Below are 14,200 nucleotides of genomic sequence, written 5' to 3' on the forward strand. Positions count from 1 at the left end.
AAAGAAGAAAAAAAGATTAGATGAGCAAGATAATTATTAAAGTCAACAAAATCATTCAGATTTTGATGATACGACTGAAAATAAATAATTTAAAAGTTTTTCGTTTTAAAAAAAAAATGTTGAAACGCAATTTTTCGGCAAACATACGAAGAAAAATTGCCGAAAATTCAGAGAAAGCTGGAGGTGCCATATTTTATATTTACTTCAGAAATTAACCATAAGAACAGAGGGCTGGATCAAGATGAGAAGGGAATCCGGAAATGATGGCAATCTTGGCCTCTGCTCCATCCATTATAATTATTAGCTTATTCTTTTAAATTTACACTCAAAATATAGATTTCGTTTTTAAAAATTTAAAAAAGAACTTACAAAAACCAGTTTTACAACATTAAATTTTTAAGTCCTTCCAAGGCCTTAAGGCTGTTTTTCGAAGGCTACGTTGTAATATGAAATGATGCGAATAATATGCTATTTTAATAATTGCTGTGAGTTTGCAACTGTTACCCATGACTGCTAGGTCAAGTTTAGCCTATCTACAGTCAGCGCTATCTACGCTTATTAAAAAATGATGCAAAACGTCGATATGAAGAAAAGCCACAGTTTCGTGAAAATAAAAAGCATCTGTGGTCTAATTTTTTTAATATTTAAAAACTTACTCCAATGCTGCATTACCTGGGCTCATAAAAATTTGCAAAAACTGAGAATAAGGCAGTGATTTTGATAATTTTCATCTAAGAGGAAAAATGTCGCCAAATTGGCGATTTTTAATAACTTTTGAAATATTTAAGTTATTTGCCTATTCTAAAACCGAGATAATTCTTCACGGCCAGATTATACAGATGAGTATAGTTAAAAATTATCGCATTGCTTCAAGTGTAAGGCGCTTAAACTATGGCTTTTTTATTTTCCTTGCCGACAGGGCTTCGAAAAACAGAGCCAAAAATTTTAGGGCCTTGCTTGTGCAACTTTATTTACTATATTTAATATCATTCAAGAAAAAAAATTCACTTCCAATTATTATTATGTTAAGGCTATTCGAAACCATTTTGTTCTGTCTTTAGTTGCTATAGTGGGCCGCGACCCACATGATCAATGACACATGCTGCAAGTAAGCATGATAGCAATCGACAACAGCTAAGAGTGTTATTAAAATGCACCAGTCCAAAAGCATTTTCATTGGATAATATATACAAAAACAGTTTATAAAAATAGATTTCCAACCAGGAGAGTGATGAAAACTCTTACAAGATGCGTGTCAGAACTACTTTTTTCATAACCAGGCTTCTTTAAAACCTGCCATGATTAATGGCCACAAATAATAAACCGCAAGGCAATCAAAATTGCTTAAAAATGCACCGTTGCCTATAATTTAAGTAATCACGGTATCTTTGACTTACTATGAGAAGTCTTATTCAGCAGCTAATTGTACACTTTTTTCTGATCTATATCGGTTGTTTTCATTTGGTGCATCAAGTCACACCCACAAAAGTCCCCAGATTCCGTGAATAGGACCATTAGTCGCCCCCTTCCTTACCCAATTCCATCCCCTCTTATGCATTATTAGCTTCATTCCCATGAGTCAACGCGGAAGAAAGGAAGAGTATTATAATAATTCCTTGTTCTTTCTCTGTTTTTCTAGATGCACCAGTCGTTATAGCCTGCCTCCATTAGAATACATAACTTTTCCGCGCTTGAAACGATTCCGAGTTCTTTGGCAACTTTTGGCTATTAGCATATGATTACTGATGCACAGCAGAAAGTCATAAATCATTTTAGATTTGGGAATTTTCACTTCGTTTTTTTTTCTCCCTGTTCAAGTTATTGATAGTTCTCTTGAATTTTTGTGATTTGTCATTTATCCTTAATTCTGAAAGAATCGACATTTTGCAAAAGGGAAGTATAAAAAAAGAAAAAAGAAATAGGTCACAATTTATAAGCGTCATAAGTTTTTAAAAAAAGAACTCGGAGTTGTGTAGCCTTGCTATTTCATTTTTGTCGATTCCTTTCGAATATGAATCTCGTAATAAATGTGAGTCAATTAATTTGTATGTTATTACTCTAGAAATTTTAAGCCGAACTCAAAAGACAAAGGGACTCTTGGAATTAAGTATGAGGATAAATATATCATAAAATACATTTCGATATAAGGTATTCAACATCTGTGATACAGGGAGAGAGGGTCATGGAACTTATAGTATTTCTAATGGTATATATTTCTTCATTCATTCGCAATTATGTTAATCACGCTAATTTCATCGTTCATTTATAGTCATACAAAATTGATTTGTTCCACGGTTTAAACTTTTATTTCATCATTCATACAGATAGCTATAACATAACTTTCTTATTTTGCCTCAAGCTAACTAACTTCATCAGATTGTCTTTTTTGTAACTCCGGACAAGCCATGACTGCTGCGCATTTGGACACGTGCTTTGCACTAAAAGACTTTGACTGTATTGTTAAGAAGTACTGGAGAGCTAGAAGCCTAATGACCTAATAGTCAATGGCTGGCACTTGTTTAATAAATAATAATACATAACTTTCTTTCATTATGTGCAATTTCCTCACTTAATTACAACACCAAATCCGGTAAATTTAACAGTCAATCTATGTTAGCAAGTGATACTTTAAAACCAAAACTCGTCTATGATATATAAAAAATTAATATATAAATAAATGTATAATATATATAATAAATGATATATAAATAAATGTTACAGGAAGAAACGTAAAATGCGTAGAAACAATACTCCATCATACTTCGTAATAACCGAAGTATGATGGAGAAATTTAAGAATTTTGTAAATTCAAATATTAAATATCAAAGCAAAACATGATATAATAAAAATTCTTGAAAGAAAGAGCAGAAATATTTGGAAGCAATTTTATACCTTTGTATAAGGTGACTTTTTTATAATAAATTTCCAAAAATTAATAAAATAAAGATTCTAACGAAAAACTAACTAGACTTTCTTTAAGATAACATAAATTCAATTATTCCAAACTCGAGGTAAAATTCAAATATGCTACTTTAAGACAAAATTTTTAAAACTTAAATTCTAAGACAGCAAAAAAGTCATAGTAACAATTTAACCGAAGTCAACAACTGAGACTGTCCTTCTTCTTAAGTCAGGATCGAATGTATAACCCTGAACTTTTAGCCGGAAGTATAAAGAGCACTCCAAACAAGTAAAGTTGTTTCTTTAACTTATTTTTGAAAGCATTTTTTGTTCTTGAATCTGTGTAATTTAAATTAAAAATTTCCTACACTTACATTCAATTTTTTTCTCAAAATAATAATAATAGAATAATAATTTATAAGTAAAATTATTTAGACTGCATACAATATTTGCAAACTTAATGATATAATCATCTATGAAAGGGAAACTTTTTATTTGAATGAATAAAAAAAATGGTTTACGTTTCAAAATAGAATTTGATTTACTAAACAACTAAGATATATACTTTGAAAAATGCATTTATAAATGCAAATTATGAAAGCATATTCAAGCTCTTTTAAGATTAACTAATTTTAAAATTTATTTACGAAATTGAGCAAAAATTAAAAGCCTGCCCACTTAATATTTTATTTTCCAAGAGGAAAAAAACTATCAAAATTTTCAGAAAAAAAAAGTTAATTGTAAATTACATTTGAAAAAAAAAGGTTTACTGTACTTTCATTTTCTTGCTATGTTAGTCACACAAGAACAAAAAAAAAATAAACATATTAAATCGTAAGGTTCGCATAAGTCTAATTTTATCACAGTGCAGAAAAGTGTAACATTTACATAAAAAAAGGTGGCAACACGAAAAATATATAAACAACCATCCAACCTTACCTTATTAATAATCTGTTACAACTCTGTCTTTTCAGATTAACTAATTTTTAAATTTATTTACGAAATTGAATAAGAAGCTCTCAAATTTTTTAGAAAAAAAACTTACTTGTAAATTACATTTTAAAAAAATATTTATTGTACTGTGTTAGTCATGCAAGGAGAAGAAAACACATTACTTTGTTACAACATACAGGAATCGTTTAAAAACAAAGCTCGCAACTTAACCAGGATAGAGTTTCAGATGAACAAATAGAATTTTATTTAATAAACAAATAGAATTAATAATAATCAAAATAGAATTTTATTTACTTAACAACTAAGATATATACTTTGAAAATTGCATTTACAAGTGCAAATTATTCAAGCAAATTCAAGCTCTTTTGAAATAAATTAAATTTTAACTTTAATTTACAAAACTGAACAAAAATTAAAAACCGCCCACTTAATGTTTTGCTCCGCTACAATGATTTAAAAATCAAATAGGACAAAAAAAACTTTAAAATTTTTTAGAAAAAACTTAATACTTAATTACATTAATAAAAAGTTTGCCGTAATTCTTTGCTATGTTTATCACGCAAGGACTAAAAAAACATATTAAATATTCTGTTACAACTACAGGAATCATTTAATAACCAAACGCGTATAACTACACCGTGAGCTAGTTTCAGATGAACAAATAGAATTTTATTTACCTTAAAAATATCATTAATAATAATCAAAACGCAATTTTATAAACTAAACTAATAGTATTAATAATAATGAAAACAGAATTTTATTTACCAAACAAATAAGATATATGCTTTAAAAATGCATTGATAAGTGTCAGTCATTAAAGCATATTCTAGCTCTTTTAAGATTAATTAATTTTTAAATTTATTTTGGAAATTAAACAAGAATTAAAAACATTTTAGTTTTACTCCCCTACGATAATTTGAAAATCAATGAGGAAAAAAAAACTCTCAACATTTCTGGAAAAAACCTTAATAGTAAATTACATTTATAAAAAAAGTTCACCGCACTTTCAATTCCTTGCTTTGTTAATCACGCAAGGACAAGAAAACATATTAAATACTCTGTTACAACTAAAGGAATAATTTGATAACAATACGCGTAACTTAACCAGGAGAGAGATCAAGATGAACAAAACAGAGAGTATAATAACAAGTTTGATAAGAGCAGAATCACCATGATTGATGAGATAGCGATGTAATCGCGGAATCACCGAATGAGTCAGAAGATAATGCTGAGTCTAGAGATCCCCAAATATATATTAAAGTTGCATGAGGCACCGGCAGTAGCTTAATGCATTATCACATATATCATGCAATATAAGGAAACGTCAGAGAATATAATGAAAAATACGCACATTTTGTAAAACTTCCCAATGGCTAACTGATTTAGGACATTTGTAACGTGATTTTCCTAACAGTCGAGATATTCTCAAAACACTTGGTTGTGTTATTTATGAATCGTTTTCGAAATATGGTGTCGATTGAAAGGAAATCGGGGAATGAAAGAAGAAAGTTGTTGGAGAAGATTAATGATTTTTTTACAAAAAATAATAATTACATATTTGTACTTCTTCCGTACTATTTAAATACTTTCATACTATTCTGTTTATCTCCACCTCCTCTTTTAACGAGATAAGATGAAAGTTGTCATGCGTGTGTTTTCCTAATCTCCATTCTTCTTACTTATTCTAGACTAAAATACTTCCTATACTACTTTCATGTTATTAATATTGTAAAATTTTGATTTTTAAAAGAAATCCTTATAAATAATGTTCTGTTTGTCCCAGAGTGTATCATGTCTGTTACCGGGCACAGTAAATAAAAAGCATGATATTTTAAAGAACAAAAAAATTCACGAAAAATTATTCAGTGAAAAAAAAGTTTTTTGCTTCCGAAATTCTTTTGCTTCTGACAGCTGTATTTTCATTTCTCTTTAAACTAATATCTTTAAACTATTTTTTTCTTCTTATAGTTTTATACCGTTGCGTACAATGCTCATATTATAACAAAAAAGATTCAAGGCCTACAATATGTTCAAGAGAAAAAAATATGTGTCAGGCGAACATCAAATGGCACTGAATTAATTATGAAGCTCTAAAACATTATTTTTAACTACATATATATATATATATATATATATATATATATATATATATATATATATATATATATATATATTAAAATATTCGATTCGAATTTTTTTTACACTGTAAAAATTTTCATCCTAAAAATAAGGTAAAATAATCGGCATAAGTCAGCAAATTCCATTAATTGTTAAATTCATAGTTAGTAGCATTCCTTACTTTTTCGGGTTTGAAGTCGTTTTACAACTGGTATAGTTAAAAATTCGTAAATACAAAACAATAAGGTTTTGTAAGAACTTATAGCTAGCGTAGTTTCAAATCTATAAAAATAAAATTTAATCGGTAAGTTACGTTTTTCGCTATAGAATGGAGTTCCGTTGTGATTGAGTTGTGTTTTGTCAAGGGAACAGTGGAATGTGGATTGATTAGTTTATCTAGTTGTGTCATCTATGGTGAGAGATATGAAATACTAGTCTTTTTGTGTAATGCAGCTCGTATTCCAATGACCTAAGTTCACCAATTTCAGAGTGCAGGACACTGGAAACTCCTCGTGTGTTGAAGGAATGGAAGAATTATTATGGTGCCAATACGTTCAGTCTGTCATAAGATTGACATATTAACCCTTTCAGTTATACTGTGAGACACCACAAACTTATTTATGCATCCAAAGGTGACAAATAAAAAGAATTTGTCATCTTTATCACATGGCTTAGCTCCCAGATTTCGAAGAAAGTGCGATATATATTCTCATTGGCTGCGGGCCTAGTTGGTGCAGAAAAAATTCTGGTTGATTAAAAATATCAAATAAAATCATGCAATAAACGATTTTTTTTTCATAGCCAAATGCGTGATAATATATATATATATATATATATATATATATATATATATATATATATATATATATATATATATATATATATATATATATATATATATATATATATATATATATATATATATATATATATATATATATATATATATATATATATAAAAATTTTTGTTACATTTTTAAATATGTAAATCTTATATACCCACATTTAAATTGTATTTTCACGGTAAGTTTTATTCATATAAATTTAATTTAAATTTTCAACATCTTGCAAAAGCTTTGTAGAAAAATTTAGCTTAAAAATATTAAATGCCACTTCGTAATACTGATTCCGCTTTTAAATCTTCCAACATTTTGCAAAAGTTTTGTTAAAATTTTATTTATAAAACTTTTTTTGTAATGCGTTATTTATTAAATTTGAAATTAAATTTTTAACATTTTACCATAAGTTTTGTTAAGAGATTTTATTTTTAAACTTTGAATGCCACATCATATACAAATTCTATTTTCCAATCTTCCAACATTTTGCAAAAGTTTTACTAAAAAATTTTTACTTCTAAACTTAAAAATGCTACGTCGTAACACGAATTCTGCTTTCCAATCTTCAGAAACTGAAACAGGACGCTAAGCATAAAATTACTTTCTATCAAAATCTAGGTTTACGATCTAGGTAAACTTTGATTTACCATAAAAAGTGCATCTACTAAATTAATGATGTGTCGTCCTTTCAGCACTTTGCTCTCAATCTATATCTTTATTATTCAAGAAAATTTTATCCCCAGAATTGAAACAAGGATTGTAAAACTCTGTTGAAAGTTTATTTTACATGAAATGTAATCTCTGGATGGAGGTTAGAAGCTATTGTCCAATTCGGGAAGAAGAAAAAATGAAATAGATAAAGTAAGGAAAAAAGCACCAGAGCATATAACGTAACGTACCTTTATAACCTATATCTTATAAAATAAAAAAAGCACAAGAAAAATAATAAATAATAATAATAATTGAAGAGCTATAAGTTTTAAATGTTAATAAAGAGAATTTTTTCAAATACAGTGTTTATAATTACAATTAATGCAATAAATACATATAAATCGAAAATCTGTAAAAACTATCTATATTGTATAAAACGCTAATACGTATGTATCAATAAAATCGATGATATTTCTTTTCTCGCGTTGGCAACAGTTTTCATTTTTAATTGATAGGATTCGGTGCGCAAGAGCACGTAGTGAGCATCATATGTCTAATCGGGTGAATTCTCACCGAATTATCAAAAAAATTCTCACAAAATTATCTTCATCGAAGTCGATGCTTTACATCCGGCGTTCAGTACTATTTCATATTGTTTTACAACACATGGTTTTAGCCCTCTGGTGGGAAAGACTTTAAAACAAAACTTACAACAGTTACTTTTCTCATCAACTGAAATTAAGAATAGTGTGATTAAGAAAAATATGCGAACTGTTTTCAATTTTAAATTAATATTGAAATGCACAGGTTTAGAATTTTCTAGAGTGAAAAGTTTTCGGAACTTCAGTGTTCAAAAAAGTATACAAAAGCTAGACGTTAAGAACGTATCCAATGAGCAAGCAAAGCAAGCATCGGATTGCGAAGCAATCCGAAATGAACTGCGAAAGCAATTCCAGGGGTTGGTGAGCGCCAGCGAGCAGGGGCGAAGCCTCCTAGTTATAATTATGAACTTACAGTATTTCTAATTCAATAAACTATGTTTTCATAATTCTGTTCATAAGAGTAATAAAAATTGTTTGCATGAGTAAATATTTTTTTTAAAAAAAGAGTGAAAATATGAACTACATCAAAAGTTGATCAACCATCTTCCTTTTATTTACTCGTATTTCACAGAAGCTTCGCACAATTTTTAACAAATTTTTATCATTACATATAGGTTTTATTTTTTTTAGTCAACGATATATTTGAATTTAATATTATACCTTGTTTTAATATTGTTGAGGATATGTATATATTAAGGTCTATAAAACAATGCTGTTTTTTCTAACAATAATAAAATAATTACAGAGCAGTCATGGCAAAGGGGATAGGGCGCTCGCCTTCCAATGAGATCACCTAGTTTCGAATGTATAGATATATTTGTTAAATTTTACTTTATTATAGATTTTTATGCCTTCGTGTTCATAAAATAGTATTTGACAATAATGCTGATTTTTCCTCAAACTTAAGCGAAGGCTAATAAGACTTTTATTCCATTCGCATGAAAAATATAATTTTCTATGCATTAAAATTTCAAAAAAAAAGTATTATACTATGCATTTACAAATTCTGCACGAAGAGCTGTGGTGGCTCAGGGGGTAGAGCGTCCGCCTCATTCGAGTTCACCCCAAGGAAGGCAGGTCAATACGAATTCTGCTCCCAACTGGCAGTGACCACAGCGCTGATATATAATATAATCCGTGATGGGCAGTTCATGTGTTATAACCCCCTTGCTGTCTGACTAACAGTGGGAGGTTTGGGTGGTTTTCTTCTCCATGTAACGCAAATGCAGGTTAATTCCATCAAAGAGTCCACCACCGAAGGGTAGTTTGCCCCAGTGCTTGATCCGAGAGTTCCCTAGTCTTCTGGTTAGGGTTCAAAATTACAAGGCTGTGGAGTTGAACATTGATAGTCGTAAACTCAGGATTTGATCAGCTGTTCAAAGCCGGTAATAAAATAAAATAAAACATCAACTACAGGCTGTAGACCTGAATTATTATTATTTTGAAATAATAAATATCTATTTTTACATGTTGTGTAAAATTATCACAGAAAAAACATTGTTTTTAATGACTCTTAAAAAAACTAATTCAACAACGATTCAAACAAAAGTATTAGCTAACTTTAACATCAACCAATCATACCAATACATAAAAAATGGTAGGTATATATATATATATATATATATATATATATATATATATATATATATATATATAAGTAGTATACAGCGAGGTATAAGCGGCGGAAGTGACGTCACAGTCAACCGGAGCTTGTTTCTGCCTCAACCGGAAGTGACTTATTTCTGACCTCCTATAAACCGGAAGTTGCTTATTTCTGCCCGCTTGCTTATTTCTGCCCACCTGAAAATCGAAACTTCGTCTGCAACGTCATGGGGAGCTTATTTCTTTTTTTTCTTAAGCCTAACATATTTTTAGTTTCGGTTTCTGTTTTTAATTTAGTTTCGTTTTTTTAAATATTATTTAATTTATTAGTTTTTTGAGGGTGGCAACACTTATTATTTTTAATATTAATTTTTAAGGATGGCAACACTTAGAAACTTTGTTATTTGGGTGAGAAATTGTGTATTATGAAGTTATGACGTCATCTTTTATGACATAATGAATAAATGATATCATGCTTTTGATCTAGTGGCGCCATCTATGTAGGAATAAAATAACTTTAAATCTATTTTATTATTTAAATCTGTTTTTAATATTATTTATTAAATATAATTAAGGCTGAGGATCGAACTCACGCCATTAAAAAGCCTTCGTGGGTCAGTAGTTGGATATCATAACCACTGACCCACGAATGCTTGGTTAGATATGTGTTAATAAGTTAAACTTTTGTATTCTGAACACGTGTATAAATGAAAAGGATTTGATATCGATATCATCCTGCAGTCTCATTGATATATTTTTCACTTAACCTTTGACAGTTATTAAATAATTATTTCTGCCCCTCTTAATGTTATGATAACTTTCTCTGGGTGGCAACGGTACTGACCATACACATGTTAAGATTTGACGTGTTTTGTGTGATAACACAACTACTGGTTACAGAGCGAGTCATTCTGATAACATATAACAAGCTAGATCTTGGGCTATGACGCGTGTGTTGAATTCAGTTCCTTTCACTTGCGCTGGTAAATAGTTAAGCATGTGACAGTTTAACATTTTTCTGATTGGTTGTTAGAGTTATACTTTCATGATTTGGCAACTAGAAGGATAGAGTGACTTAATTTCCCCTACCCCCCTCTTATATTAGTATTTCACTTGTTCTTCTGTTGTGTCTCGATTAAGTTTTTGAAAGTTTTTCAATTCACCATTTCGTTATGGACGGTTATTTAAACAGAAAACATGCTGAAACTGAAGTAAGTACTATTGATTTCTTAGTAATTTACTATGCTTTTAAATTTATTGTTAATAGAATTGTTTTATTTTAACTTCTAGCACTAATTCGTTTTTAGGCAGAGCATGTGACAAAACTTAGTTAACTTTCAAAATTTTATAACTACGTTATTTTTATTATATTGATGATAAATAGTATATTGATAATGTTAAATAGTATTATTTCTAAAACTACTGAGATACGTTAATCTGTATCTTTAATTAACCAAGATAAAGTAAATTGTTTTGTACATTTTAATTAATTATTTTTATTTTGTTAATAACAAAAATTACTCATCTTCTTAGTTACAAATTAGGAATAGTTATTATTTTTTTTTTCATTGCGTAATCTAAATGAAGTTAATATTTCTTAAATTAACTTTCTATTTGTTAAAATTTATTAAGCATGTCTACTGTGAATATTAAAAGTATTAGAATTAAAGGTATATTAATTTTAAATTAATAAATATTAGTTTATACGATTAGGTATTTTTATCCCTATCGTTTGGATTTACGGCTATCAATGTTGTCATTTTTGAACCCAGAAGACAATGGAACTCCTAGATCTTGAGACAATACATGTCTTCGAAGTGGACTTTGTGAGTACCCATGTTATATGAGGAGGAAGACTACGAAAACCTCCTACCCTTAGTCCGACGACAAATAGTGGGATTGGTTTCGTTAACCAGTATCCTGTGAATGTACAGAGATCAGAGGAAAACTTAAGGTTTTAATAAAATAAATTTGAATAATTTAAAAAAATACTATATGAAGTTAGAAAGAGACTATATTAATAACTCTTAATTTTAGTTATTTTTTAACGTAAATACAGTTGATATAAATGGCTATAATTATTATTTACCTATTTAATATTACTTATTATTAACCTATTCAATAAAAAAATACACCCTTTAATAATTAATACCAAAAAGTTTCATAAAAACTAGAAACTTATTACAAAAATATAAAAATTATTTTTGAAAAACTAGAAATTTTTCACAAAAGTAAAATTATTTTCTGAAATATTAGAAAATCTCCCTCAGTAATAAAAATATTTTCTAAAAACTAGAGCATTTTGTTAAAAAGAATAAATAACGACATATTTATATTATCAATTATATATTAAATTTCCTTAAAATTTCAAATGAATTATTTTAAATCTAAGAAACATGTAATGGGAATTTTTGCCGCTTTAAATTCAATTATATTAAAAACATGCAATGGGAATTTATCATTTTATTACGTCGTTTTATTCAGTTATTACAATATACGATTCATTTATTACAATATTATTACAATTACGTCGTTTTATTCATTTATTTCATCGTTTTATTACAATTTAATATCATAATAATGCAAATAACTTACTTTATTTTCAAATTAGGAGGTAATGTTAAACTATTTATAGCCTTTCTATTTGAAAGTATATATTTAAATGATACTGATTACAGAACTTGAACATGTTATCTATTTCTCACAAAATTTTACAAAGATAATGCCTGTCCGGGACGTTCGGGGCTTATCCACGTTTTATCAATTAGTCATAATAACATAGTGCTTCATACTTGTTATAGAACGTGGGAATAAAATTATTTCTTAGAAAATTGTTAAGAAACATATGATGTATGCTCGCAGAAGTGATTGGGTGAAACTTTGAATATAATGTTATTTATTTTATTAAAATATATTTTGTCTTTATTGATCATTTTCACATGTGAAAAAGTTTATATTATCAAGAAAAAATTACACTCTTTAATAATTAATAGAAAAAGTTTCAGAAAAATATATAGAATTTTCTGAAAAACTAGGAGATTTTAGCAAAAACTTAAATATTTTTATAAAACTAACAAATTTTTAACAAAAAAAGTAAAAATATTTTCTTGAAAGAGAATTTTTTTTTGTAAAAGCATAAATATTTTCTTAAAAGATAGAAAATTTTTAACAAAAAGTTAAAATTTTTTCTTAAAAGATCGAAAATTTTTCTAAGAACATAAATATTTTCCTAAAAGATAGAAAATTTTTAACAAAAAGTTAAAATATTTTATTAAAAGACAAAAGTTTTTGCAAAAACGTAAATATTTTCTAAAAAGATAGAAAATTTTGTGAAAAAGTTTGAAGTATTTTTATAAAATTAGCAAATTTTTAACAAAATGTTTAAAAGATAGAAGATTTTTTGTAAAAACATAAATATTTTCTCAAAAGATTGAAAATTCTGTTAAAAAGTTTGAAATATTTTTATAAAACAAGTAAATTTTTTTTGCAAAAAGTTAAAATATTTTCTTAAAAGTGAACGTTTCATATTTGTTTTTATTAAAAGATTTATTTTAGACAGAACTCAGGAGGTAAAGACTTTTACTTTGCAAATAAATTCTTAATCGTAGTAATCGAAAGGAGTTATGAACATTATCATAAACATTTTAACTGTGTGTTGTTAATTATTTTTCTTGGTGTCTCAAAATTTTCTTTTTTTTTTATTGTAGGAAGGAAACAGAAAAGGATTCTCAGCTTTAGTCATTGATTTTGAAGGTTTTCAACTTTCATCAGGGGCATACATTGTCAAAGAACTTGCTTTTCATGCTGTAAAAGGTAATTCCATTACCGGAGTGTGTACATTCCAACCACCGTTTCCGTTTGAAGAACTTCCAACACAACAGAAAATGCAATATTCTTGGACAGTCCGAAATATTCATCAAATAGATTGGAACCAAGGAGAATTACCCTACGTTAAATTTCATACTATGTTGACTTTTTTGTGTGATATGTATTCACATATCTATGTGAAAGGACTCGGAAAACGGAAATTTTTAGAAATTCTAACCGGCAGAGTGTTTTACAGTTTGGAAGATTTTGGCTGTCCTAAAGTAGATGAACTGATACCAACTTTTTCATCGTGCACTATACATTCACCAGATTTTAAGCATTGTGCTCTCGTTAAAGCGAAAGCATTTGGACGATTTCTACTAGACCTATAAATAGGACAAGCACTCGGAATTCAGCATAAAGCTGTTCCTGGAAGTAATATAGTAAATCTTATAAATGACTTTTTTGCGAAATAGAAAATCAGCTCCAGTGGGGGGAAATGTATTTTTAAAAACATTAAACGATGTTCAATTACCAGCAAATTTATATGAAAATAGAAAAATTATATAGTAAAAGTCAAATTTTTAAAAAAAGCCGTGATGTATGCTCGCAGAAGTGGCGAGGTGAAACTTTGAATAAAAATGTTATTTATTTTATTGAAATATATTTTGTCTTTATTGAGCATTTTCACGGGTGAAAAAGTTTATATTATCAAGAAAAATGTCACCC

General features: G+C 28.2%; 2 protein-coding genes across 2 annotated transcripts in view; one reads left to right on the top strand and one right to left on the bottom strand.

The window, feature by feature from the left end:
- The window catches only part of LOC107436161 (SAM and SH3 domain-containing protein 1), an 87,758-nt gene that overhangs the window by 49,468 nt on the left and 24,090 nt on the right, over positions 1-14,200 (bottom strand). The gene's annotated exons all lie outside the window — the stretch shown is intronic.
- On the top strand, positions 10,731-14,002 carry LOC147806203 (uncharacterized). The gene is made up of 2 exons (XM_087169000.1): positions 10,731-10,875; positions 13,372-14,002. The coding sequence occupies exons 1-2, from the start codon at positions 10,837-10,839 to the stop codon at positions 13,861-13,863; spliced, it is 531 nt and encodes a 176-aa protein (XP_087025126.1). The 5' UTR covers positions 10,731-10,836; the 3' UTR covers positions 13,864-14,002.

This window comes from Parasteatoda tepidariorum, chromosome 8 (assembly GCF_982258835.1).
Source record: "Parasteatoda tepidariorum strain Cologne lab strain chromosome 8, Ptep-v5.0, whole genome shotgun sequence".
Classification (NCBI taxonomy): domain Eukaryota; kingdom Metazoa; phylum Arthropoda; class Arachnida; order Araneae; family Theridiidae; genus Parasteatoda; species Parasteatoda tepidariorum.